This window comes from Lates calcarifer, linkage group LG2, assembly GCF_001640805.2.
Source record: "Lates calcarifer isolate ASB-BC8 linkage group LG2, TLL_Latcal_v3, whole genome shotgun sequence".
NCBI lineage: Eukaryota > Metazoa > Chordata > Actinopteri > Centropomidae > Lates > Lates calcarifer.
Window position 1 is genome coordinate 7,709,769 of NC_066834.1, and position 26,051 is coordinate 7,735,819.

Genomic DNA, 26,051 nt, shown 5'->3' on the forward strand with positions numbered 1-26,051 from the left:
TTTTTTTTTTTCAAGATTACGCCTTATGTAAAAATATAATAAAAGCATTAAGATCAATTCATGTTCTTCGCTTGTCATTCTCGTACCAAACATTATTTCTTTCCTGGTAAATGCATTCAATAGATTAATGTGCAACGCGGAAACAGTTCCGTCTTTCACAGGACAAGGTTTTGGTTGGCCATCTAGTTTTAACGCCACATGGATTTTGTAAACACTAGTCGCTCTGTTGCTGTTGTCAGCACCGCTAACATTCATTTCATTTCAGCCACTAGTCAGTAATATCATCTTTTATCTGGTAAGTAACTGTGCGACAGTTTTTATTAAAATGTATTTATCGCTGCTAAGAGAGAAGTTTTGGCTAACAGCTAGTAGCATGTAGTCTATCTGATACTGTAGCTGTAGTAATGGCACTACAGCACAGCTTCACTCCTGTCTGTTGTTTTTGCACTTTTTAGCCTCAAATTTCATTGTTAATTATCTTATGAATCTCTATTGAGTAGTGAGTACACTTAGCACGTTTTATTTATATATCATAACGAGACAAGCTGTAAATAAAAGTGTTGATGCTTTAATATCTCATTCATGTCTGTAGGCTTCATGAAAGAAATGTTTTAACAGTGAAAAGCGTGAGGTAGCCAAAGTGAAGTGGACCCCAGGTGATTAATGCATTGTAAGAACTAACACTATGTGCTTGTCTTTCTTTATTTTACTGTCAGTGTGGTCAGTGGCTGCTGCAGGTCAATGAAGTCTCTGAGGCTGCTGTCAGTGGCTCCATCAGACCGGGGCTCCCAGAGATGCAGGCTGGGTCCGGGCTTGATGTCAGCGCTGGGTCTGAGTCTGGGCTCCCCGCTGCTGGTGTCTGTCCCCGGAGGAAGCTGCCTGTGCACCGCCTGGCCCAGGCCTGATCTGGCAGAGGGATTTCTGCAGATGGACCTGAAATGTTCCTCTCCCAGTCTGATGATCTCTCACCCTCCCACACACCTGAGCCTGGACCCCGACCAGCTCACACCCGTACCCTGCTCCAAACTGAAAGGTGTCAAGATAACTGTAGTAGTCCAGAGTGTTGATTTTAAGAAGCACACACCTCCTCGCATTGTTCATGAGCTTGTTAAAGACATGCTGAAAGGTGTACATGTCCACAAGAACCATGTGATAAACCTGGAGGATTTTGACACAGAGGTTAAATATGTTGTCATTGAAAGCATCAATCCGGAGTCTGCCAGCACTGGGTTTATCACCTCGAAAACTGGTGTGGAAATAGCTGGCATCCAGACGGTCCGGCATTACCGGAGCCGGCTGCAGGACCAGAACACGGTGTCACTAGGGGGTCTGGATGAGGTCAGCATGTACTCACTGTTAATGACATTATTGGTGTTCATTTGTAGAGTGTACTCCAAGTATGTGACACCTGTTTACTGTATTTTAGGTGAGTGCCTCCCTCAGAGAGATGCTGCAGCTGCCCCTGCTCTATCCAGGCACCCTGAGCTCTCTGGGTGTGTCGTGTCCCAGAGGTGTGCTTCTGGTGGGGCCTCCAGGTGTGGGCAAGACCCTGCTGGTCCGCAGAGTGGTGAGGGAGGTGGGGGCCAGCCTGGTGGTGGTCAGAGGGCCAGAGGTAAAAAAAAACAAAAACTAATCACATACTTTCATATACTCCATGTGATTTCATTACATTATTATGTTGATATTTTCATATGAAATGTATGCATCTATACATTTAACAAAATCCATGTTATACATCTAAAGTGTACTGAGACACTGTGATTTTATACCCAAATAAACTTACTTCCTGACATTTTTATCTGTTACTTTGTAACACACTGGCAGAATTTGTGCATAATTACAGTTTATTATTAGTAATAGTGATTGTTAATGATTATTTCAGGTGGTGGGATCACGGCCAGGTGAGAGTGAGGAGACATTGCGGGCCGTGTTCGAGCGGGCTCGATCTGCAGCTGAAGAGGGTCCCTGTGTGCTGTTCTTAGATGAGCTGGACTCTCTGTGTCCGAGGAGAACTGGCTCGTCGGCACCAGAAAACCGCCTGGTTGCTCAGCTCCTCACTCTGATGGACGGGATGGATCAGTCTGATCGCTTCCTCATCGTCGGAGCCACCAACCAGCCCGACCGCTTAGACCCAGCACTGCGAAGGCCTGGGAGGTTCGACAGAGAGGTACGGCGAAGGATGAAACCCATAAATCAATACGTAATAATGACAGTAAATCTCTTGAATTTTTCATCTTTGTTTCAGGTTATCATTGGAGCTCCCACCTTGCAGCAGAGAAAAGACATCTTGTCTGTTCTGTGCACAAGGATGCCTGTGTGTCCCAGTGTGGACATGGCTGAGCTTGCACAGAAAACTACAGGTTATGTAGGAGCAGACCTCAGTGCCCTTTGCAGGGAGGCTGCCATGCATGCTATACGGGAAAATTCAAAGGTAAATATTTCAGTGATGCACTGTATTATGTAGATATAAAACACTTAATATTTTATTGCTCGTAGGGTAACATTTTAGCTCCCTTTAGGTCAAACATGTAGTACTTTCTGTCAGAATATACCCAGATTGAATTGCAGTTCACACAGTATCTCAAATGTGTTACAGATGAGTTCATATTTCTCTGCTTTTTGGATCTTTGAATTTACAAGTGGGGAAACAACAACAGTACAATTGTTGCTGAACAGGAAAATCTCTCATTTATGCTCGACTTTACAGTTAGAGAAGACTATTATGGTGCTTATTTGGGAAGTGTAAAAACTTAGTCCCTCCAGAGTGTTGAAGACATAGATTTCTGCATGTTTTTTCTCATGCCTCTTTGACATTGTTGTCTGTAGGGTTCAGGAGAGCAGGCGATTTGTATGAAGCACTTCCAGGAGGCCCTGAAGTTGGTGGGTCCCTCCTGCCTGCGGAGTAGCCTGGGCAGGACAGAGCTCTCTTCAGTGTCTTGGGAGCAAATAGGAGGCCTGGATGAGGTCAAACTCAAACTAAGACAGGTAAACAGCTGGCAGTGCTTGAATTATACAGTGTAAAACACAAAGGGTCGTCATCTGAGCTTGTTTACTGATATTGAGCTAAAGTTTTTCCTGCAACTCAAAGACAAAACCCCACATTTGGACTTTATTGATTTTATTTCTCCTCCGTCTGTCCTGTCTTGTGTCTGAACATCAAAGAGTATCGAGTGGCCGATGATGTACCCCGAGGCATTTGTTCGCCTGGGTCTCAGTCGGCCCCGTGGCGTTCTGCTGTACGGACCTCCAGGATGTGCAAAGACGACACTTGTCAGGGCTGCAGCAACCTCTTCCCACTGTGCCTTCCTGTCTGTCAGTGGTGCTGACCTCTATTCTCCTTATGTCGGAGACTCAGAGAAGGCTTTAGCACAGGTACTTTCTTTTCACAGCCCGTAATAAGAACTGTGAACGGCTGCCGTGTTTGTGTCCTCCTGTCTGTTTCATCCATAAACACGTGCACCTGTCTATCCCTACGTAGCTGTTTCGGCAGGCTCGGGCCTGTGCTCCCTGTATCCTGTTCCTTGATGAGATTGACTCTCTGATTGGCTCGCGGTCAAACGGTCAGACGTCGAACAGCGTACACACACGACTCCTGTCTGTGCTCCTGAATGAGATGGATGGAGTTGGCCTGAAGACCTTAGAGAGGAGAGGGACGGAGAAGATCCTCCAAGCAGAGGGCGTGGAGGAAAATCACACAGAGGAACAGGTCAGATATCACACAGTTGTGTTTAAAACTCTCACCCCTCCTTCCACCTCTTAAATCACAACATCTGATCAATGTGAAGCTGTTTAGTGAACATGTTCTGATATGAGCTCTCTCACAGTTGGGCTACCAGGAAGTGTGCAACAATGATGTGATGGTTGTAGCCGCCACAAACAGACCTGACTGCTTAGACAGTGCGCTCCTCAGACCTGGCAGGCTCGACCACATCATTTATGTCCCACCACCTGACGAGCAGGTAAATCATATCTCCCATGTCAATGAAAATAGAAAACGTTAGGGCATAAAAGCAGCCCAACATTTTTAAAGGTAAATTAAAAGTTGATATAACTTTGTCATGTCTTTGTCAAATGCACAGAAAAAGCTATCTAACCTCACCTGCATCATTTTCTAGGCTCGACTTGCCATCCTGAGGGTGTGTACAAAGTCAATGCCTGTGGGTGCTGATGTGTGTCTGGAGGAGCTGGCAACAAAGACCAAGCTTTACTCTGGTGCTGACCTGGAAAATCTATGTAAAGAGGTAATGTGAAGCGCCACCGAAGACCTTTTTTTTTTTTTACATCTGGCTATAAAGTGCAGTGTTGATATTGTTGAAATATTTTTGTTTTCCAGGCTGCTCTGTTGGCGCTACAAGAAGAGAACATGGAGGCGTCTGTCATCAAACAAACTTGTTTCTTGGAGTCCCTCAAAAAAATGAGCCCCTCTCTCACTGCCCAGCAGATCCACTCATTTTACACAATACCACTCAGATGACAAACCACATGTGACCGTGTCCTCTGCATTGATAAATTGTATTATAACACAAAGATAAGTTTGAAATAAAATTTGTAAACCCTGACCGCTGGTGTCTTGTATTTTCTCTTGTTTTTTGTCACTGACAAGCACCCAAAATGACTGAGATCAAAGTGAAATGAAGTGAAACCATCTCACAACCATTGATTTTCAAATGCAGCCACAAGAGGGCGCTGCACACTTAGAAAATGTATTGATCACCAAAATGGATCTGTTGACGTATTGAACCTCACTGGTGCATTTCAGTGTAGGAAGCTCTGTCTGTCTACGTGCCTTTCACCTCGTACTACCCCTCATCCTGCCTACATCAGCCGGGCTCACAGGATGCTGCGCTGAGAGACGTCAAGGACTTCTTTGCAACAACAGGTGAGACCTGCCACACACAGCTGCCTCTATGACTTGTTGACTTTATTTCACTGAATGGACTCTCAGCTTCATTGTTAAGTGGAATTATTATACATTTCTCCTCAGGTATTTGAGAAAGCTGAAAAAATGAGTGGATTTTTCCAGCTGTTGAGAAAGAGAAAGGAGGTGAGTCATCTAGATTTGATTAAGTTAAATGATTTTGTATTGGTTTTATAGCCTGTGTAGGATATGTTATGCATTTTAATATTATAATGCACATGTAAAAACTTTTTTTTTTATGTGTGTGCCAGCTGATCCCTCTGGTCGGGTTCATGGCTTTTGCTGCAACAGGAGCTACCTCTGCTGCGATCTACTTTCTATTTACTAAACCTGATGTAATGTGAGTGTACTGTACTTTTTTTCCTCTTATTTTGATAAAACTATACTCCACTGTATTTATTTAAAAAAATGCACTTTACCCTTTCTACTGTTTTCATACTCTAACCTGACTTCTATCCATGCTTCTGGCATCTAACAAATGCCTAATTATAATTTTCATTCACTGTTTTTAGTTTGAATAAGACCAGAAACCCAGAACCATGGGAGAGAATAGACCCAACAAAACCCCAAAAGGTAACGACTAACATTACATAACATCTCTTAATGTTGTTATGGATGGTAGTAAATAGAATCTTCCAGGGTGCAGCTTCAATCTGCTGAGTCACTGAGGAGGAAATGTTATCAAATTAGGACCAGCCAGTTTATATCAGCACACAAGCTGGCACATGCCACCATGCAGCTTCTCATGTTATCTGTCTCTTTAAGTTGGTGTCGTACTTGTAAATAGGTCAGGTTAAGCCTAATTTTTATTTTTGGCATTTCACTGCAGCTCATCACCATAAATCAGCAGTGGAAACCAGTGGAGGAGCTGGAGCTGGTGAGGAAGCTCACCAAGTAAAGAAAAGGCGGGCATCTGCTAGAAAGGTCCACAGTCTGACTACCTGTCTGCCCCCCCATCAGTCTAACAGAATCCTTTCTGCACAAACTAGGACGCTTTGACACTCAGTGTGCGGAAATGCTTCTGCTCCACTGGTGGGGTTTCACCCTGCTAAGCCCAAGGACGCCCATCCACAGCAGTAGAAACCGGTGGTAACAGATATAACTCATACTGTCATGAAGTCAAGGTGAAAAAAGACTTAGTCTGGATTTGTGTGCGTAGATTTATATTGAATAAACTGCATTAATGTGACAGGGCAGTTGGTAGTCACTGCAACCCAGATACTCTTACGATAGATGTGAATGTACGATTATGTCTGATGTCTGAATATGAAGACACAAAATGTAAACTGAGTAAATAATGTACTGTACAGTGTCAATAAATTATTATTGTGATCAGAGTGTTGCTTCTGTTCTCAAAACTATAAACATATTTATGGAGAGATGAATATTCATGTTCTGTGTCACAGAGCTAATAGTGTTATCTTAGCATCATCCACCTCCCAGTGCTAATTAGTTAGATTTGGCCAGAAAACATGCTGAATCCCTTTTCTTAATGTAAATACAATACAAAGCATGGTAGAAGGAAAAGGCTGAATTGTTAACAAAGCCAATGAAAAGACCAAAACCAACAATGAAGATGAGGTCTGTTACGGTTCAAATGGCTTTTTTCACAGCAGACATTTGTCTTTGTGGGACAAACACAGATTTTAAAAAGCACTGACGACAGGTCAAGTGGGACAGTGAGCCGGCACATTCCAGGACCCTTGAACCAAAGCAGCTGCATTGAGTTCACCTATCACTGATTTAATAATTTACAGCTGTGTTTTTCTTACTGTGTCATATCAAAATGCCGTCTGAGAAAAAAGCTGTCCCAAAGCTATTAAAAACACGTAAAAAAAAAAGCCACATGATGAGCTGTATCTGAAATCCCTTGTTCACTCACCACACCCTGTTGTTTACTCAATAGTGAGCAGTAAAATTGAGATTTCAGACACAGCAATCATTATCATTTTGCACCATCACTGACAGGCAATGTAGGAGATCTGAGGGGGGATGAAGGAGGATGCCACCCTCCTCATTAGCAAATTGTATTCTCCTGATTAACCTTAGAAGGAGCTAAAATATGAGCAGGCAACACACTTTTCGTTTCCAGTGAAGAATGCAAACATTGCTTCAGCCAAATTAATATTACAAGTGGAATGAGAAACGCCCTGAGACTCTTGAACTCTTGAAACTTTTCATAAAATGTGTTGGTTGTGAAATGGCTTGGCTTCAGAAAAACCACATCTTGGTTAGCGACCTCCAGGCGATAGCATGTGAAAAAACATCACAAGCACGACTATGATGACTATCATGTTTATTTTCAGTTATGTTTTTTTTTTTTTTTTTTCTGAGATGAGTGTTTTTTCTAACTAACTTTAACTGACTATATTAGGCTATTTTCTGCTTTGCACATGTTCATTGCATGTCCTTCAAGGAATTGAAATGGTAAAAAAAAGAAATTCACAAGGGGTCATGTGGGTCATGTAACTTAAAATGGCCCTGCTTGAAGTGTATTGTGAGAAAACCCTGCCAACTCAGTCCACTGTATAAACAGTGGTTAAAAGACAATAGTAGAGACAGATGGATGATAAATGGATAAAATGGAATTTCAGAATTAAAATTGTCACAGTTGTGGTTCATGCGTCCAACAACAATGTCCTTTGGTGTAAATGGATGTGGGAGCAGGGGATGTTCCCATCGAGCCATTCCCCCTTTTAAAAGATAACAAATCACATACTGCTGAAAATGCTGAGCTGCTCATTGTGGGATTGTTGGCAGAAAGTATTGTATTTGCTGTAGACACCACTTCATTTGTTTCATTGTGGAATATTTGAGGGCACTACTTAGTGAATACATTTACACACTCATTCAGATACTCCAGTAAAATGGTGGACAGGAAATATAGTCCACTATATATTAAATAGGGAATGATCTCAGACACGGTTTATTTTGAGTGGATCCTACATGACTTGTAAATACACTAGAGCATCAAATGTGTATTAATGCACCACTGAAAATAGTCCCCAACAAATGCAATATTTACTCCCATTTGAGTAACACTTGCCAAAAGCTACCGTGCCCAGAAATGACTGAGCTTTTTATAAAATCTGTGACTCATTTCTGAAAGAATAGTTTAAGTTTTTGGGAATGATTTTGAGGAAATACACTTTTTAACTTTCACTTCCTTGGTAATGTTGGTGATTACAAGATCAACAATCTGCATAGTAAATACAAAGCTAATGCTAACAGTTGTTTAGCACAGCATTAGCTTAAACAGCTAGCTTGGCTCAGTCTAAAGATACCAAAATCATCCACTTTAAAGAGTACTAATTAACACATTATATCTTGTTTGTTTTATTCATACAAAAACTAAAATTTAAACAGAAGTTATTGCATCTAACTAGGACTTATTGAGCAGCTAACCCAAAACCACAACTTCTCATTTTTTATACTTTGTCTGTTGTCAGAAATAAAAAAAAAAAAAAAAAAAAAAGATTTAAAGTTAGTCAGTAAGCTTTAGAACCTCTGGTAATCTTATTTTGTTACTTTTGGACAGAGCCAGAGCCATTTCCAGTCTTTAAGCTATGCTTAGCTAAGCTAACCCTCTGTTGGCTCTAGCTTCATAGCTAATTAGGCAGGAGTGACAGGAGTATTGATCTCATTTCTCAGCAAGAAAGCCAGTAAGCGTGCTTCTAAAAATGTTGACCTATTCCTTTAAAGATTTATGTCTCTGGTAGGTTGTGGCCACAAACAGTGTGGAACAGTCAGAATGTAATGAGAAACTGAGAAGACACATTGTCGATATATGGGAGGACAGGTATAACAACTAACAGGTAAACGACAACAGTTCCTTCCCATTTAGTTGTCCTACTAAACCATGCCAGTTGTGAGCACAAAACTATTTCCATGGGAAAGGCACACCTAAAAGGAAAACAGCCGTTAATAATGTTATCAGATCTGGCTGTGCTTTCCCTGCTGTTCCAAATCACAATTCTTGTCGTCAAAAAGGTCTGACGTTTTAAACGACTGGGTTAAATCTAATTAATATTCTAATATTTAACATACCAAACAACCATCAGCAGATTGAGTTTGCTAAGTTAAGTTTGTTAAGTTATCATATAATTGTAAGCATGTATATGTGTGTAAATTTGAACATGTACATTTTCTTGTTGTTTGTTTGCAGACAAGAAAACGATGAGGTGTGGCCAGCTGGGACAGCTATAAAGTAATTACTGCCAAGCAATGGGTTAATGCACTCATCTGCTTAGTTTATGGCTGCATGGGCATTAAACACTCCCATTGTGTTTCATAAAATGAGACAATCCTCTTAACGTCCATCTCGTATCTCAGGGGAGAGAAAAAAAATATCTGAAAACTCTCCTGCAGTGTCATGACACACATAGCCTACTGGACTGTTGGCTGTGCCACGAATCTGAATGGATGTCTTATAAATTATTAAACAAGAGGTGTGAAGGTAGAAAGAGAGGACAGACATGGGTATTGTTTCCTGGTCTGTCTGGGTTGCTCTTTTCTCAGGAAACATTTTCCTCTTTGGTTTGACACACATACATATTAGCAAGGGTGTTTCACATTTAAAACACTTCCTTCCTCTTTGCTGCCTGTCAGTGTACAGTATATATATTTCTGATTTTCAATGCTATGTCAAGGCTGCACAATCACATTTCCTAGCTCTAGGGAATGTAAATAAGAGGCACTGTGGACGAGCACTGGCTTGTATCGTGGCTTGTATCATGTAGGCAAATACTCTGTTGGGGCAGGTGTCTGCTGCAGTCAGATCTTTATTTCGCCTATCAAGCTATGTGCAACTGTAAGGTTATTTAGGGAAACAAAGACGGAGGAGGAAGGATGTAGTGTGTGTGAGCTGCTGGAATTTGTGTACGTGACTAGGTCACACACATCATGACACCACAAACCATGTGACTTGTGAGTAAAACAGGTACTGCTCTTACAGAGCATGAGAGAGAGGTGGAATTCCCCATGTGTTATCGACAGTGGTACGCTCTGTTGCTTTGACAATGAAAACACTGTCACTGTTAGAAAGAAAGTGAACTCTTTTGACTTCTGTGACTGGTGGTCCTTAAAATAAAAACATACCTATTGTTTCTTTAATGTAGTCTAATGTAATAGAGTCAAACACTGGATACTGAGAGAGCTCAGTACAGCATTTTATGGCACTCTAAAGTAAAGGCAGGGCAGTCAGGTAGATGCTGTTAACTACTGGCTCTGCTGTAAGACAAACACAAATCTGGTTCATTGGTTTTATGTGAATACACCTGTTGCTTGGAAACACTCCCAGTCCTACACTCCCAGTTTACTCATGTTCACAATAATAAACCCTTGATGTGTCTGCATTGTTAGTATCATCCTTGTTTTGTCTGTAGTCAATGTGTCACTAGACAATAATTCACAAACAATATGTCTTGGGGTTGACATGTTAAAGGACTAACTAACCTATTTTCACCCAAATATTTATGGACTATACTGTATAGAACAGATATCTTTGGGTGGCTTTATTTACAAACCAGTTTCAGTTTTCATTAGATAAAGATGACATGAACTTGAATAACCCAAAGTTTTATGCTGCTGTTCAGCCCATGTGTGCACTAAGGGGAGTATATAGACAAGAGTAATGCTAACTATATATATATGTACATGTTATCTTCAAAATGATCCTGTCCTTTCATTTCTCTGCTGTGACAGAAGTGCACCACCTAGAGTTGGAAGGGGACAGCAACATATACAGCACAGCATAGTATGCATTCAGCTTCATTTCACAAAAATTCTGCGTTAAGGCCTGTTTTATGAATTTGCATTAATAAATTTAATTTAATTTATAATTGTGTGTTCTCACAATCAATAACAGAAATATGGGTGATTAGAGTAATACTAACCCTTCAGGAATTACCAGGCTGTTTCCTAACTTCAATTTGTCCAGACAAATTAGATAACAAGAGACACAAAAGATTAAATGCTTTATTACAAACAAAAACAGTGATCCAGTTCCTGATTTCCCTTGATGATTAAAATCTGAGACAGGGAAAGGTTTGCAATAAACCCCCCACAGCCTCTCAACACTTGACAGAGAAAACACTATAAACACCATAATTGGCAAATTTCAACTCACATCTTCCTCCCTCAAAACACTGCAACTCTGAAATACTGTAGATTTCACAAACTTGTCTGCATTAGTACACTGTCAGTCACTGATATGAAAAGAAAGCTGAATATATATGTATAGTGTGAGGCTGAAACCATACTGAAGTTGGTTCAACCGCTCTAGCATTTACCATTATTCAAAGTCAGTCACACTTTGATTGTCAGTTGCCTGCTCAGCACTATGAATTAAGAGACGTGCTAGAATAAAATATCAGTCAAAAAATTATTATTTGTTATTTTAACTGTTGGTCAGTGCAGCCAATGTGGACTACTTCGAAGAATATCTAAGATTCTTGTCTTTTTAAAAAAAAAAAAAAAATCTGCCTTACAACAGACTTTGGCTGAAGAATTTTAATAATTAAGTGCATTTGATGACATGTAAATTCTACTAAAGGGACACAATGATAAAGGTTTTTTGCCTCACTCATGCCAGTGGTGAGGAGTACAGCTTATATGTACTGTGACCACAGTTATTATCAAATGACATGAGGTACCTTTTCATCTGCTGACATCCTCGGTAAAATAATAAAAATCTTAGTCCTCTCAGTAACAAAAAGTTAAATTTACATCTGATGACAAAACATCAGCTGTGACAAATCAAACATTAAAATACAAAAAAAGTTACCTGCTGGAATAGGCTTTAATGGTGAATTAAGAGCAAGTTTTTTTTCTTCTCAGCTGAAGCATTGAACCTCCACTCCGAAAGCTGTGCAAGCATAAGGGCATCCGGTCCCTGGAGGCTTGTGGTGATCCTTTAATTAGAAACGTGCATCTGCCTTTGTTCCACTGACTGTCCTTTGGCACCAGTCTTTTTCCACCTATATAATGTATACTGTTGCTCCTGTGATGGCACTGCGCTGTGACAGCAGTGCGACATCCATCCAGACCCTTTTGTTTACTGTGTTCTCTGCCTTCTGGCAAAAAAAAAAGCACTGTGGAAGTCTATGTGTGAGCATGAGTCTCTCTTTAGGCGCTCGGCTGCTGGCAGTTTGCACAACTGCGCACCGGCCTCTGCCTGTGTGTCTGCACCTGCACTGTGCACCTGGTGATACCATGGGTGTGGAGCAACAGGTGGCGGGCCTTCGCCTGGACGTCCTCCCATTTGTCAGCACTAGAGGGCGCTGTGGACACAAAAATGCTTTTAAATATACATGAAAGGACTCACAGTGTCCCAACAGAACTGAGGTCAGCAATTACTTTTAACCATGATCCAGGTTTTTTCAGTGTTGCTGTTGGGAGGCCAACATTTTACAGGTGCAGTGGAAACACTGAACACTTATTGCAGAAGTTATTTTTCCTGTTACCATTGAAATGTTTAAATTAATACTTATTTGACAAAAATGAATAATTAATGTGAATATACTGTATGTTCTGTGTTACATTACAAGACTGGAGATGCAACTGACAATATGGACTATATTATATCTGTTATTCTTCTGGTAAGTTTATTTAACTTAGGAGGTGACTGTTATATTTATACTGTTAGACTTATGAAAAACATGATAATTTTCACGTAAACGCAGGTTATTAGATGTAAGGATGACAGTGAGTGTATTAAATTTGTCTTTGGTGAAAGGGAAACTAAAACTGAAATGGAATCCCTTTGTCAGTGAGACAACATTTTTTTGGAGGAAAAGATTTGACAATAAAAATATCTGCTGTCAAAAAGGTCTGTTCCATACTACATATTAATTCTAATGTATAGTGTACACACATCTCAAAGAACATAAACAGAAGAACAAAAGCTACAGCAGCAGCTAAGATCAACACGTCTAGGTCTGCAGGTCTATTCTGCTGCTGCTATCACTTTTGTTTCCTGTGGTGAGGCAAGTTGCACATGTTGCTCTGCTTTAACAATGTCCAAACAGCTCTCTTGTGGAGAATCTAGAGCCTGCTATACAGGAATATGAGGAAAGTGTTTACTGTTTCAACAACAAGGTTCACACCTCAGTACAGGTAAGATTTTCTGAGGGACCAACATGTGCTATAAACTACATTTGTGCAAGGCCATCAGAGAAGGTTTAGCACTCATTTCTGTTTTTTGAACATGGATGGAGCAGTGATACAGGGTGAGAGCCAAGGGAAGACCTTGCACTTAGGTTTCTTGAGAAATTAAAAAGAAAAATATTCTGTGGTCTAATGAACTTCAGACATGCTTCAACATGCTACATTTGGCAGAAACAAGTTTCAGCATCACATCCACCTCACATCATCCCTACCATGACGACTGACAGTGGCAGTATCACTTAAACAAAGATCAAAACCAAATACAAAAGAAATTTCAGACCAGACCTTGCTACAGTGGGATAAACATTTCTGCTTTGACAGGTTGCTGACATTGAATGCGCTGCCAAGTCATCCTTCAAACAGTCTAAATCAAAGTGGCCAAGCCAAAACACTGGGATGTAATCCTCTGAGAATCTGTGGGAGGACTTGAAGATAACTGTTCATGGACGCTTTTTATCCAATCTGACTGAGTTAGAAAAAAAACCTTGAAAACAAGTGACATGCCAAAATCCACAACCAGCAAACCAACGGGAACAAGTCCAACAACACTCCAAGATGTAATCGCTGCTAGTTGATATGCAATTCACCATGTAATCATATCATTGTATGTACTGTGGACAAAAAAGCAAAAGCAAAAAGTAGTCAATCTGAATGACTTTAGATTGACTTTAGGATTCTGAAAATATCACAACTAACAATTTTACCAAGCAGATTTGCATTTGCCAGGTGTGTAAACAGACTGGAAGTAATTCTCTGGATTGACTGGAATTTACGAAATCATACTTGGGAATATATTTCCTCATTTCCACAAATTTGTCTCCTATATTGGATGCACTGATGTTATGCTACTACTCACTGAGCTGGAGATGTACTAGTGCAGCAGTCATGTCACCAGTCAGTGCCCACACATTCAGCTCATCAACTGATTGGACATCCTCCAACTTCAAGAGGTCCTCTCTGATTCGCTGAGAATCCAGGTGCTTGGGAACACCTGACACCGTGAGATAAAAACACTGTTAATGCACTCACTCCACACTCTTAATACTAAACAACATAATCTGACATTGCCATGACTTACCCTCCAGCAAAATTAGTATTGTGTCTCGTATGATGCGGAATGTGGTGAAGATGACCAGAATGGAGAAGATGTAGGTACAGATGGGGTCTGCCAACTTTAACTCTGGCTGTGAAGACACAGGGTTACATCACATCAACAAATGCAAATTACTGCAGAGTTTCAGAGTCAGATATGGATGTTTGATATTCTAGGCAGATGAGAGGCAGTTCAACTAAGCCATCACCTGCATCTCCAACATAATTTTCAAATTCAATCAAACACTCTCTTAATTACTCCTCTCAAGTTATTTTGGTAATAAAATATTCTTTTACACTCAACGCAGTTGCAATTAATGGATAGCACTTAATTTCATGAGACTGTAAGTTTCCTGGAAAGAACCATATAATTTGGTATCAATGAGTCCTAAGCAACGATTCTAGGAAGTAACATTTAAAATAAACTGTGTTGACATTCAAAACAATTATTTTAAAAAGTCAGGGTACCTTAAAGCGGACAACGTAGGCAGCTATGAGCACCCCGACACTCTGGAGGAGGTCTCCCACTGCGTGGATGAAGGCTGCTCTGACAGCCAGGCTGCCATGTGGCCTCTGCTGGTGACCCGACCCAGCCGACTGAGAACCTGAGGCAGCTGCTGGGCCATGGGAGTGACCGTGGCCATGAGAGTGGAGGTGACCACCTTGGTTTAATAAGAAACCCATTCTAAAGGCAAGACAAGAAAACAAAGAAAGAGGGGTTTATTTTGAGCAATATCTTTATATATAATTTGTCCAATTCACATCATGGTTTCACTGACTTAAAAACAGCAGTCATTTATTCACCTTGACTGTGGTCAAACATTAAACAATGAGCATCAGCAACTTAAAGCTGTGAAGTGCAGTTTACACTGTACTTTGGACTGAACTATTAAAATTTGATGATAGTCTACACTCACAAGAACATATTCAGCATTGTTATGTCACAGTTTTCTTTAAACAGACATTTACATATGAGCGTTTCACTTACATAATATTGACAGCCACCCCCACAGCTGCAGTGATGAGCATCACATCTCCATCTATGTCGAAGTCTTGGTGTATTGTCCTCTGAACCGCCTCATAGACCAGTATGGCCGTCAGAATGTAAATGAGCATCACACTGAGGACTGCCGATACCACCTCTAGGCCAGGAAATAATCACAATCAGTTGTATGAACAAAGCACATTCATAACAGTAACAATAAAAGCCGTGAGAAAAACCTGATTTCAACAGGTGACTCTAAGACAGAAAGAATGTACCTTTTTGTATAGTTTATGAGTAAAGAATACAGTTCACGTAATAAGGATGAGGCAATTAAATATATTATTGGCGTACGTAACAATATCAGAATTATGCTCAATATATCAGTGAGATCTACCTGACAGATTTGCTGACACGATCTTTCAATTTAAATGATTCAGACAGTTAAAATTGTAGAATTTCTATCAATTCTCATGTCTGAAACCTTTCTGATGATTAAAAAGGTCAAAGCCCACCCCTGATGATATTTACTACAACCTCACACAAGATGGAAAGGCTCTAAGTGTCCATCCTACATACTGTTTCTGATTATAACTAATAATGTATCTTTACATAGATGGTACTGAGGATTTGTGATCATTCTACCACTTTTATACAATGGAAGATGCCTTCATTAGTCTCAGTTTATTCCTTGTTGAAAATAAATTAAATACTAAATTCATGCTATTCTCAGATTCCAGAGATCTAGGTATAAGAAAATCACCACTCTGACCAGCTTTAACTTAGAGAGTGTAACAGTTCAGATATCTTGGTATCTGACCTGAAGAGATGACATTACATTTAAATACAGTATCACATAGAAAACCTTGATGGTAAAGTAAAACAGAGGATAAGCAGAAACAGAACCAAATTCTCTCTAATGAATAGTAAGAGGACAATACAAGTCTCACTGCTGCATTTTATATAACCAAGGTAGGCTGGATGTGTTTATTACTTATAAAGCCCTTGTTGGACAATTGCCATCTTATACCTCCACTTTGCTGCTGCTCTGTATAAATAATGATTGTTTACATGAAACTTTTAGTTTTGCATCAGCTGACTTAGTGACAGTCTTTTACATCAGATGGATCCTTCAAAGCTCTCTTACAAAGGTTTTGAGGATCCACCTGCTGTAACTGTTTTATTCCATGGTGCTTATCTCCCAGACTGATCACAGACACTGGACAACAGTGTAATAAACCTACACAGGCAGTATTTTGATATAACATATCTGCATCAAACACTATGGTTACACTGTAATATATAAACGCCATTGGTGGAAACTAGACACACAGTGCAGTTGTAATTAAATTATTAATATCTATATTGGTAACAGCAGAGCTGACTGTGGGGATCTAAATTTACTTATGACTGATTCTAAAATGCCCTATCAGTAATCTGATCTGGATCGAACGCTGCTGAACACATGCTGTCTTCTGTTTGACTCACACTATATAGACCGAGTGGAGAGAAAAAGGGAAGTAAAAAGAAGAAGCGTGAAGGCTTGTGAAATCAGAGACATACCGAGGCGATGCAGTCCGAAGGTGTATCTCTTGGTGGGTGGCTTGGTGGAGAGCCAGAGGGCCAGCAGAGAAAACAAAATGCCCACCACATCTGCTAATATGTGCAAAGCGTCGGTCAGAATGGCCAAGCTGTTTGACACATAACCACCTGAAGGTAAAAGACAGTGTGATCAGTTAAAATGATAAATGCTGAGTGATATGAAATGATAAATGAGATCTATCTATGCTATTTGTGCAGGCACAGATTTTGAGAAACAAAACACAAGTTCAGATCGGTGTGACTCCATGGAGATATACTTCAACAGCAAAGTATGTAGTTAGATCTTCAGGTAATATGACAGATGCTCCTTGGAGCCACAGGAACATTTAAAGGTTTTTGGGGATAATAATAACAGCAGTTTGTAAACCGCAACATAAAGTAGTATATGATCCCCTAGGTGAACAGTCACACACTATCAGCAAAAACTTAATTGAAGAGGCTATGTTCTAGTCACCACTTTTCTATTAGAAACCACTGACTCATACAGAAAACAAAGGTCCTCTGTGGGCTGCAAAACTGAAAATGTCAAGCACATGTCAACCTGAAGGTTTTCAAAAAGGAGAATATATAACATGGTCATTTTTAAGTTTGTGCCATGGTTTTTTCCCTGGACAAGCACAAAAGCAAATCAGTAAGGCAGACTTTTAGAGTCCCTGCACAGAGGTTGAAATGATGGTTGGGCATGTAAAATCAATCACAGAGGCCTCTGACTGCTTTTCACCCGAAGAAACTGCAGCAACTGTGATCTCAATCTTGAGCTCAGAGATACAGATGATGACTTTGATAATATGAACACCTGTACAGTTCCTACTACAATCCTTCACAATAACTCTGAAACAAATACAACAAAATGTACTTTTTTCCATTTTTGTTGAGATGGCCAAGGATTCAACAATTTCTGAGGCAATACAGTGTGAATGTGTTGTATAGGATTGCATTATACATCCTGAGCTCAATTTACAATAATGAAAAAAATCCTTGCTATTTTCTAAAGATATTTAGGCTTGCAGATAGTTTTTAGTTGTTGAAAGATGTTTGTCCGTAGGGTGTCCCCCTGCTTACTCCCACAACCGCCTTACTTCCACAACACAGTAGAAGTAAATGTGATGAAAAAGTTCATTTAAAACAATGGACACAATCATGAGCAAGGGGAACTTCCACTGCCCTCTGTCTTGCCATGATCTCCATGACTCACAGTATTTAGAAGCTTGTCAACAAGAATACTAAGAGAAGTTTTTGAAAACTCAGTTTCCCCTCATTAACATGCAAATTTTTGCAGCAAGGCACAACAAAATCTAATCAGATAATCTTGAGGTTTAAAGTTTCTACTAAGTATTACTCGAGTTATTGTCTTCACAAGAATGCAACAACAGAGTCACAAGATGGTACATGGTATGTGGGGACATAAAAATAAACATTTCTTGTGAGAAGTAACACTGAGGAGCTCCATTTTATGGCAATTTCTACTGTAAACAGAGGCAGTGTGTGCATCAGGAAAAGTGGCCCATCTTTGCTATAAAATCTTTCTACAAAACCATGGGGGCTATGTGAGAAAATGCTGTTGATGTTTTACTACAAATTTCTAACAAATTAGTAATTAATTAAACGATTTAGACCCCCAAATGACACAGAGAAAACCTGGGCTTTTTAAGTAATCTGCTAATTGCCTTCAGCCTTGCACCTTGGAGGTGGACACTTTGAAGGACACTTAGGGCACTACTTTCTGCACTAGTTGCAGCCCTAATAAAATAAACATATAGTTTATTTCTGCACCTGCTTACCTATAATTTCACCTGTCATGAAAACTAAATACAGTATAGCTGCAATGACGAGCCTCCTCATCACCCTCCTGTGCTTGATCAGCTCCTTCTTCTTGGTGCAGTTATCACAGGGGTCCATGTTTAACCCCGGGCTGCCCACACTAGAGGAGGAGTCGATCAGGGAGTCATCATCATCGTCCGCCACCACCAGCGTGTTCACCGCCACCCCGTTGGACGGAGCTCCGGCAGAATAGTCCGACATCTCTCCGGACACCACCACCTTCAGCTTGTTGAATTTGGGCGTCTCATCCTCTACCAGCTCATCGGAAAAGTCAAAGGGAGCCGTGTCGCTCAGGTCCCAGTCGGTCCGCTCCCTCCTGAGAGCGGACCGCACCTTGCTGAAGAGCTTCCCACCTGACATCTTTAATAATTATGAGGGCGAGGTACAACCATGTAAACTTTATCTGTAGGTTACTGTCCTCCGGGGTAATCATTCACATTTTTGTAGAGGGGTCCGCGCTTGTTTTCCATCTTCGCACCTGGAGCAGCAACAAGAAATGAAAGTGACACCAATTAACTCACAGAAAAAATCAGTCCACGTCAGTAAATCTCGGCAATTTCATCCACGGTTATCACTATATTGTCACTGTGAAGTTGACATGTTTAAAAAACGCCCTTGAGTAACTCACATTCCCGCATGAACTGATAAACTTTAGTCCTCTTAAAAACAGGTTCGGCTAAACAGTAACAAGCTAGCTAGTAAAAATTAGCTGTCCTCTCATGTCAGTTAGCGACTGAAAAAAACAACTTCTGGTGTGGTAGTTCGTTAGGAAATAAGAGCCGGACTTACCTACACGTGTACGTTTCGGTGGTACAAACTTTGTTGGTTTTTAAATAAAAAACTTTCGTGGTAATTCTGGTGTAAACATCAGAGTCCAAACATCACCACCTCCCCACTCGGGAAGTCACCACCAGCAAGTTCGGTTTCGTCCGCAGTCACGTGATGACGCAAGGGTCACATGACGTCTGCTCAGACGCAGCAACAAACCGAAAATTTCACTAATCCTGGGTTTTCTTCTGTCTTAGGTCAACAAATCTCAACTCCACACAACTGCAGGCACTCTCAAATACACACTCAAACAGGTAAGATGGTGTCGAGTGATGTAGGGCGTGTACAGATTGTCTGGCTGCTAATAATGTGGCGTGAACATTGGGAAGCTGCTAAGCTAAACACTTCCTTAACGTGTAGATGCTCGGTATTTTTGATAAACTGTGACCCCGATGTAATACTTCATCTGAAAAAAGTGTGATAAAACCTCCATCTGATTGTCTCGGTGCCACTTTTCAGGTCATATAATCAAGTCTGGGTCAGCAGAGTCGCTGCATATGGAGGTAGAGGGGATGGAAGATGAAGGACCTTCGTCCCAGAGTGAACTTCCACAGAGTGAAGGTGTGTGTGTTTTGACGTGCTGCCTACCTGTCCACACCTGTCTGATCCTCATGCCTGAATGCCAATATAGGTTACATGAATCCAGTTTGTGCATCCACATTTACTAACTTGTAAGGAAGGGACCACGAACATCAAAACAATATCTAGAATTAAAGATGAAGTTCATACATGTACACATATAATCTACTAGAGGTGCTGTAATTAGTTGATTAAGTGATTAAGTCATTTGTTTAAGCGGTATTCAGTCGTAAACTGAATTTTAGAATCTGCGGATGTAACCTTGGAATCTGAGAAATTGCAACTGGCATTTCCCACGTTTTTTTTATAATATATATATATTATCATATTGTAATCATAATGAAAATAATTGATATTTGCAGCCCTAATATATACAGTGACGTTCAAAATGGTCAGTTAGTTTAGTAGTAAAAAATAAATAAAATGTGAGATGGACTGCGGAATATCTTCAGTACAGCTTTCAGTCCTTATTATGTCAAAGACATGACCTACAGTAGACATCTCAAAAGAATGCAGTCTTGCATCTCGTGCTGGCATTCAGAATAAAAGAGGTCAAAGGTAGTATGTCAGATTTCAAGTCCTTTTTTAAGCTAAAATTGGCACCGGGCCATGAAAAAATATATTGCCAGTAATTTGTTAATTAGGGGACTCACTAATCGCTTTGTACATTTTTTCTTACATGTTTGACAGATCTCCACTTGGTACAGCAGGGGTCTCTGCATCTGGAGAGCTCAGCCCCCGTAGAGAATGTGTTTGTGGATAAGAAAGCAGTGGACAAACTCACAGAGGGATTACTCTCTCACTACCTACCAGATCTACAGAACTCTAAACGAGCGCTTCAAGAGCTCACGTGAGTATTTCCTGGCTTGCTGTGTCATGAGTTATTACTTTTGCAACTAATGAAGTAGCATTAGATAATCACTGGAATACTTTACAGTGCTCCTTTTTTGGGCTGCTACTAATGCAACTGTTTCTAGGGCTGCAATTATTGTTCTTTTTGTTTTCTCGATTAATTGTTTGGTTTATAAAATATCTGTGAAAGTGGCAAGCACCTGTTTTAGGTGTAGATCAGGTAATTATGTGCCATAATGGGGGAAGTTTATGTCAGTTTTATTCTGACTAAAGACTCTTAACAGAGGTCACAAAGGTAATCATGCGATAAGAAGAACTGGATGGATGGGTTGAGCAGTTGAGTGCCATTGTTTCACTATCAACATGCTGGTGTTCACGTGTGTATTAAGCCATGTAAGAGAACCAATACTATGACAGCTTCACAAACATGCAATAATCCATGGGATACTTTTAAATATCCTGTCACTGGCATTTATTCATTTTTACTCTGTCAGATGTTTTAGTTTAGAATTTTCACTAGATGTCCTTAAACATGAGTAAAGCATGCATTTTTTCTTACCCTTCTTGTCTTTTTTCTTGCCTCAACCAGACAAAATCAGCTGATATTGTTAGACACACTGGACCAAGAAGTCACCAAGTTCAGAGAATGTAATGCCTTACTCGACCTCAATTCACTGGTATGTCTGGACTGAATTCTAATCTCATTTGTACACTTTCTGTTGTTTATACTCTGCACACCAGACAGCAGGAAAGTTTTCTAATCTAGCTTGTTTTCTCTCTCTTTAGTTTACAGAGGCGAAGGTTTACCACAATAAACTGGTGAACATAAGGAAAGAGATGATTATGCTCCACGAAAAGACAACTAAATTAAAGGTATCTCTCATCTGAGCCAGATCTAACATGAGTGTTTTGTTTGCATAGATAGTATAGTTGACCACATCTTCTAAGACAGGTTGTTGGATGATTAAATGTTGACTGGTTTCTCTCAGAAAAGAGCTTTGAAGCTGCAGCAGCTGAAGCAGAGGGAGGCACTGGAGAAGGAGCAGCAACGTGAGAAGGAGCTGGAGAGAGAGAGGCAGCTTATCGCCAAACCTGCTAAAAGAACGTAGGATCTCCCAAGTTCTGTATGCCTGCTGTATTAAAGGACCGTACAGGTGGTTTTGCATGTTTTGGCCTATTTATTACTTATTAACTATACATCACATTACTGCTGACCATTTTCCAAAGTGCAGATTTTTTTTTTTACTTTACCTTTATTTGGCAGAAAACAGTAGAAAATCAGACATGCACTGGGACGGCAGTGAACAGAGGAGATAAGACACAGCTACGATTTCCAACCACCTCACTCCTGGGGTTTTTGTGGTCATGATATATGCTTCTCAGGCTCCAACAGCCCAATGTGTTTCTCTGCCATCCTGACAGCCATTAAAATCTACTTGAAGCATGCTTGCTCTAAATTATTGCACAGTGCCACAGTTTAGACAGTAAAAGTAGAGATGATTTTATTGCTTTATTGCTTATCTCAAACAAACAGGTTCAAAGTGCAGGGCATTTTAATTGCAATTTTGACATCAGAAATTTGAGTCCAGGTGTCCCACCTGTTCAAACCTGCTGTTAGGAATTATATGACATTATTAAGATAAAACTGAGATTAAGTTTAGACATATTTTTTGTTTGTCTTTGTTTGAAAAGTGTTACAGAAAAGTCTGTAAATATCTGTTCTATCATTTACCTGACTTTTTGGTTGTTATCTGATAGCTTAACTCCTGTTGTTTCTTAATTTACATGGCGAATCCACCTTTATACCTACACTGCAGCAGGAACCAAACTCAGAGCAAGCCAGTCTTTATTGAAAGAAATGGACACAGTTGCTGTTCAAAAGTCCATAGAGAAATCTTAAAGACAGCAATATGCTTTGGAAAATGGTTCACTTCTCATAGACAGTGTATGTGATCCTTAGTAAAGGGGCTAAAACTTGCAAAAATTGATCCTTTCTTTCTGAGATTGCCAAGATCACCACAAACCAAAGACATGGACTAAATCGTTGAATGCTGGTATTTTCCACTATCAACCTCTGATGACACAAACTCAAGCACTTCCCAGAGAGTGGAACAAATTACTCAAAGACACTTTTGCAGCCATCAGACAATGTCCAGGAGGAGAGTCGGTGTGTTTGCTGTCTTTTGTTAAAGTATTAATATAAGTTGTTGTTCCTGGGTTTCAGGCCCTGTTAGTGTTGAATGTTATATTGTAACAGGTATGTTGTTTAAAATTTCAAATAGGTCTGCACTAAATTTGACTGACTGTATGTCTGGGGTCTAGATAATATGATAATTGATGATAATATGCACCAAACGTTGCCCACACCATACACAGCATCTGTAAATTTGTGAAACAGACCTTCCAAGAGGCTTCTATGCACTACCTACACCTGGTTTGTACCATTAATAATAAAAGCAATACAAACTGGTTTATGGTAAAGTGACTTACTTTTTTAGTTTTGGTACAACATCCTCTAAGCTGTAGACTATATGTGAGGATTATTATCCGCTGTAGTCCTGTTTGTCACAGTTGCAAGAGTCATGTCTTCAACTCCATAATGAGGTGTAAACTTCCTGTCATGATTTCGTCCGACCATCCATCCATTATCTGTACCGCTTATCCATTAAGGGTCGCGGGGGAGCTATCCTAGCTGATACTGGGCAAGAGGCGGGGTGCACTCTGGACAGATCGCCAGTCCTGTCATGAGCCTTACATGCAAAATTATCTATTATATGAAGTGTATTAAGCATCTCAGTCCACCAGGTGTCAGCAGAGGCCAGGTCCTTCCACCAGATCTGGCTGCAGGCATTTCTGCACCAGCTAACACTACGGGTGCACACCTTTAACCAGAAAAGAAAATCTGATTAGTGAGTTCACCCTAATTAAATCTTTGTGTAGTCTTTGCTTTTCATTTTTTGCACACGATTGTTTGTTCTGTGCTGTTTTGGGTGCAGGTGAATGTTGTTGACAGCAAGAAGAAAAGAGCAACAGGATTGATATTGGTTTTCTTGCTCTTGTTGGTTCCCACTTCAACCTCAGCCTTTCTCCCCATAAACCATGAGCTGTCAGTGAATTGGTAAACACCAGGCCAGTGTTTTCAACAAACATATTCTCTTTTCAGACGCATTTTATCCACCATTGTCACGTACCAGCTGAACAAAACAGGGAGTTTGTTGACAGAAAAGTAGGTTACATTCCTCTGTATACCAACACAACCATGCATCTGTCACACCCCCCTGCCATTTCGCATAAAACTCTAATTTTATACTCACTACTACAGCAGGAAACTCAGTCAAACCCAACATGGCTTGGCCCACCCCCGCACAGTCCTTCTTGGAGCAGAAACTACACCACAGTATGGCCATGAAGGGGTCCAGATTCAGAGAGAGGGGGCAACCTGATGAAAGTGAGGCACTGCAGTGGAAACCACATTGTGAATATAGTTTTCAGTACCTTGACTTTTGGCTTTTGTTTGACATTTTTTCTGTGTCTAAATACAGTGGCTCTGTATACGAAAGCCTTTTGCAACACTAATTGTTGTCGTTCATTTTTCTGAAACTGGGTCAGTGTAATGTGAAGACCAAAAAAGGAGAGAAGTTCTGCTTGAGTCTGTATTACACATGAATTATCTGTCATTTTTGTTTAATGTAGCACTATTCATCTATTTTATCTACCAGCAATGATTATGAAATGAGCAGATCCCCATTTCATTGCTGTGTTCAGATGATTTAACTTTGCAAATGAAGGTTGGGAGCACATGCAGTTCTGCTTAGGGCCCCACAGAGGCTTTTTTCTGGCCCTCGAGTCTCCAACCATGGAGAAATATACAAATCAATTGAATAAATAATCTTTACAAAAAACATTTGTAAACAAAATGTTTGTAAAACATTTAGGATTTGACTTCAGAATCTTTACTTAAAAGCTTTTTCATGAACTTCCAGTTGTATCTCGAAGTTCTCCAATTAATCTTGATTTCATTTATTCAGTTGAAAATTGCTTTTATTCCAAGAGGCCAAGATCTTGGTTCAAATTTTTTTGGTATCCTAATATTTTGGGAACTGAATCTGGTCTTGATAAGTTAACACTTTGATTGAATAGGGCTTTGTTCTTCCAGAAGGTGGGGGCGTATAAGGCCTCGGAGGTAGACAGCTCAGAGGAGCAGTGGTTTCCGAGGCTGGGCCCTGCTCCTCTAAGCATTTGGTTTTAACTTGTCTCTGCTTTTAGAAACTTGGCCGTCGGGGAAAACACAACCCCCCTCCTCCCCTCGCCAAAGCCACAAGCAAGTCACAGACATGGAGCAGCAGCAGTTGATGATGATGTTGTAGCGGGCGGCCTTCCTGTCTAAGTAAACAGTGATTCAGACGGGTGAGGAGTGGGAGGCTGTGGTCTGCATCAGACTGGCAGCACCAGGCCTCTCCCAGACCCACCATAACAGGATATGGTCCTGGAGCCCACACTGACGACGGTTGCATCATGTTATTATTTCCCTCAGGTTTTTACCATTTGGTTGGCGTGGTAGTATTCATGCACGCTGGGTCCCATGTGAAGAGCTGGACTGATGGTTCTGGAAAACATATCTCTCTGTGGTGTTTTTGACCAAAGTGACAGTGAATGAGGTTTCTTTCCCTTCTCAACCAGCTCTTATATAACTCTTCATGCGCAAGTCTGGATAAATGGGCATGGAGAACATTAGTAATTAGGTTTCTGTGACTCAACAGATGGTACAGAATAGATATTTAAACACAACAGTTTACTATGTAACCACCACATCTTTTCAAAACAATAATTATAAAACTCACATTTATTTGAACCTTGTGCATTGTTGGAAAGTAACTGAATAATACAATGACTCAAAAACTGGGCATTTTACTGGGTGTTTACTTCACTGTTTTTATTTTTATTTTATGATACTTGTACTTGTAGATTCTATTTCTTACTCCAGATTTTGCAGATTTTACATACATATTATCAGCTTATAAAATCGCACGTACTGTTATAGCAATACATAGATTTGTTCATTATGCTGTTGTCTATTTAGTTGCACAATACCAAAAAGACATTAAAATGGAGTAATAAAGTAAGTCCTTAATAAATGCTGTAATGGTGCATATTCCTAAACAAATTTTAAAGTTGTACTGACCAGCTGACACAGGGAGCCTGGAGCTTTCA

General features: G+C 40.3%; 4 protein-coding genes across 7 annotated transcripts; 3 read left to right on the forward strand and 1 right to left on the reverse strand.

The window, feature by feature from the left end:
* The first annotated feature begins 160 nt into the window (after window positions 1-160).
* Window positions 161-4,559, forward strand: spata5l1 (spermatogenesis associated 5-like 1). Its single transcript, XM_018683561.2, has 11 exons — window positions 161-295; window positions 717-1,338; window positions 1,427-1,612; window positions 1,883-2,167; window positions 2,246-2,431; window positions 2,827-2,985; window positions 3,163-3,372; window positions 3,479-3,706; window positions 3,825-3,959; window positions 4,116-4,241; window positions 4,334-4,559. Exons 2-11 carry the CDS (start codon window positions 742-744, stop codon window positions 4,472-4,474), a joined length of 2,253 nt encoding a protein of 750 aa, XP_018539077.1. The 5' UTR covers window positions 161-295; window positions 717-741; the 3' UTR covers window positions 4,475-4,559.
* Window positions 4,560-4,732: 173 nt separating this feature from the next.
* Window positions 4,733-6,255, forward strand: lg2h15orf48 (linkage group 2 C15orf48 homolog). Its single transcript, XM_018683560.2, has 5 exons — window positions 4,733-4,879; window positions 4,985-5,044; window positions 5,170-5,258; window positions 5,431-5,491; window positions 5,748-6,255. Exons 2-5 carry the CDS (start codon window positions 5,006-5,008, stop codon window positions 5,814-5,816), a joined length of 258 nt encoding a protein of 85 aa, XP_018539076.1. The 5' UTR covers window positions 4,733-4,879; window positions 4,985-5,005; the 3' UTR covers window positions 5,817-6,255.
* Window positions 6,256-10,880: 4,625 nt separating this feature from the next.
* Window positions 10,881-19,516, reverse strand: slc30a4 (solute carrier family 30 member 4). Of its 2 annotated transcripts, none has more exons than XM_018683555.2 (8): window positions 19,371-19,516; window positions 18,542-19,059; window positions 16,722-16,868; window positions 15,165-15,318; window positions 14,645-14,861; window positions 14,163-14,268; window positions 13,941-14,075; window positions 10,881-12,198 (listed from the first exon to the last, which is right to left on the reverse strand). In XM_018683555.2, the coding sequence occupies exons 2-8, from the start codon at window positions 18,939-18,941 to the stop codon at window positions 12,044-12,046; spliced, it is 1,314 nt and encodes a 437-aa protein (XP_018539071.1). In that variant the 5' UTR covers window positions 18,942-19,059; window positions 19,371-19,516; the 3' UTR covers window positions 10,881-12,043. The 2 variants fall into 2 exon arrangements, with proteins under 2 accessions (XP_018539071.1, XP_018539072.1); XM_018683556.2 differs by having other exon boundaries at window positions 19,375-19,504.
* bloc1s6 (biogenesis of lysosomal organelles complex-1, subunit 6, pallidin) lies at window positions 19,490-25,744 on the forward strand. Of its 3 annotated transcripts, XR_007814380.1 has the most exons (8): window positions 19,490-19,663; window positions 19,869-19,970; window positions 20,679-20,838; window positions 21,430-21,517; window positions 21,627-21,713; window positions 21,830-21,994; window positions 24,004-24,288; window positions 25,107-25,744. XR_007814380.1 is itself a non-coding variant. In XM_018683559.2 (7 exons), exons 1-6 carry the CDS (start codon window positions 19,540-19,542, stop codon window positions 21,947-21,949), a joined length of 681 nt encoding a protein of 226 aa, XP_018539075.1. In that variant the 5' UTR covers window positions 19,490-19,539; the 3' UTR covers window positions 21,950-21,994; window positions 22,105-23,309. The 3 variants fall into 3 exon arrangements, 2 of the variants coding, with proteins under 2 accessions (XP_018539075.1, XP_018539074.1); XM_018683559.2 differs by lacking the exons at window positions 24,004-24,288; window positions 25,107-25,744 and adding an exon at window positions 22,105-23,309; XM_018683558.2 differs by lacking the exons at window positions 24,004-24,288; window positions 25,107-25,744 and having other exon boundaries at window positions 21,830-23,309.
* The last annotated feature ends 307 nt before the right edge of the window (window positions 25,745-26,051 follow it).

Bases quoted from the DNA above. Each gene is read 5' to 3' on its own strand.
- lg2h15orf48 (XM_018683560.2), top strand. From the start codon at position 5,006: ATGAGTGGATTTTTCCAGCTGTTGAGAAAGAGAAAGGAG. The intron at 5,045-5,169 runs GTGAGTCATCTA...TGTGTGTGCCAG, and splicing joins TGTTGAGAAAGAGAAAGGAG to CTGATCCCTCTGGTCGGGTT. The intron at 5,259-5,430 runs GTGAGTGTACTG...CACTGTTTTTAG, and splicing joins TTTACTAAACCTGATGTAAT to TTTGAATAAGACCAGAAACC.
- spata5l1 (XM_018683561.2), top strand. From the start codon at position 742: ATGAAGTCTCTGAGGCTGCTGTCAGTGGCTCCATCAGACCGGGGCTCC. The intron at 1,339-1,426 runs GTCAGCATGTAC...ACTGTATTTTAG, and splicing joins CACTAGGGGGTCTGGATGAG to GTGAGTGCCTCCCTCAGAGA. The intron at 2,432-2,826 runs GTAAATATTTCA...TGTTGTCTGTAG, and splicing joins CTATACGGGAAAATTCAAAG to GGTTCAGGAGAGCAGGCGAT.
- bloc1s6 (XM_018683558.2), top strand. From the start codon at position 19,540: ATGACGTCTGCTCAGACGCAGCAACAAACCGAAAATTTCACTAATCCT. The intron at 19,664-19,868 runs GTAAGATGGTGT...GCCACTTTTCAG, and splicing joins TCAAATACACACTCAAACAG to GTCATATAATCAAGTCTGGG. The intron at 21,714-21,829 runs GTATCTCTCATC...GGTTTCTCTCAG, and splicing joins AAAAGACAACTAAATTAAAG to AAAAGAGCTTTGAAGCTGCA.
- slc30a4 (XM_018683555.2), bottom strand. From the start codon at position 18,941: ATGTCAGGTGGGAAGCTCTTCAGCAAGGTGCGGTCCGCTCTCAGGAGG. The intron at 16,869-18,541 runs GTAAGCAGGTGC...TTTTACCTTCAG, and splicing joins CATGACAGGTGAAATTATAG to GTGGTTATGTGTCAAACAGC. The intron at 14,076-14,162 runs GTAAGTCATGGC...TCACGGTGTCAG, and splicing joins AATACTAATTTTGCTGGAGG to GTGTTCCCAAGCACCTGGAT.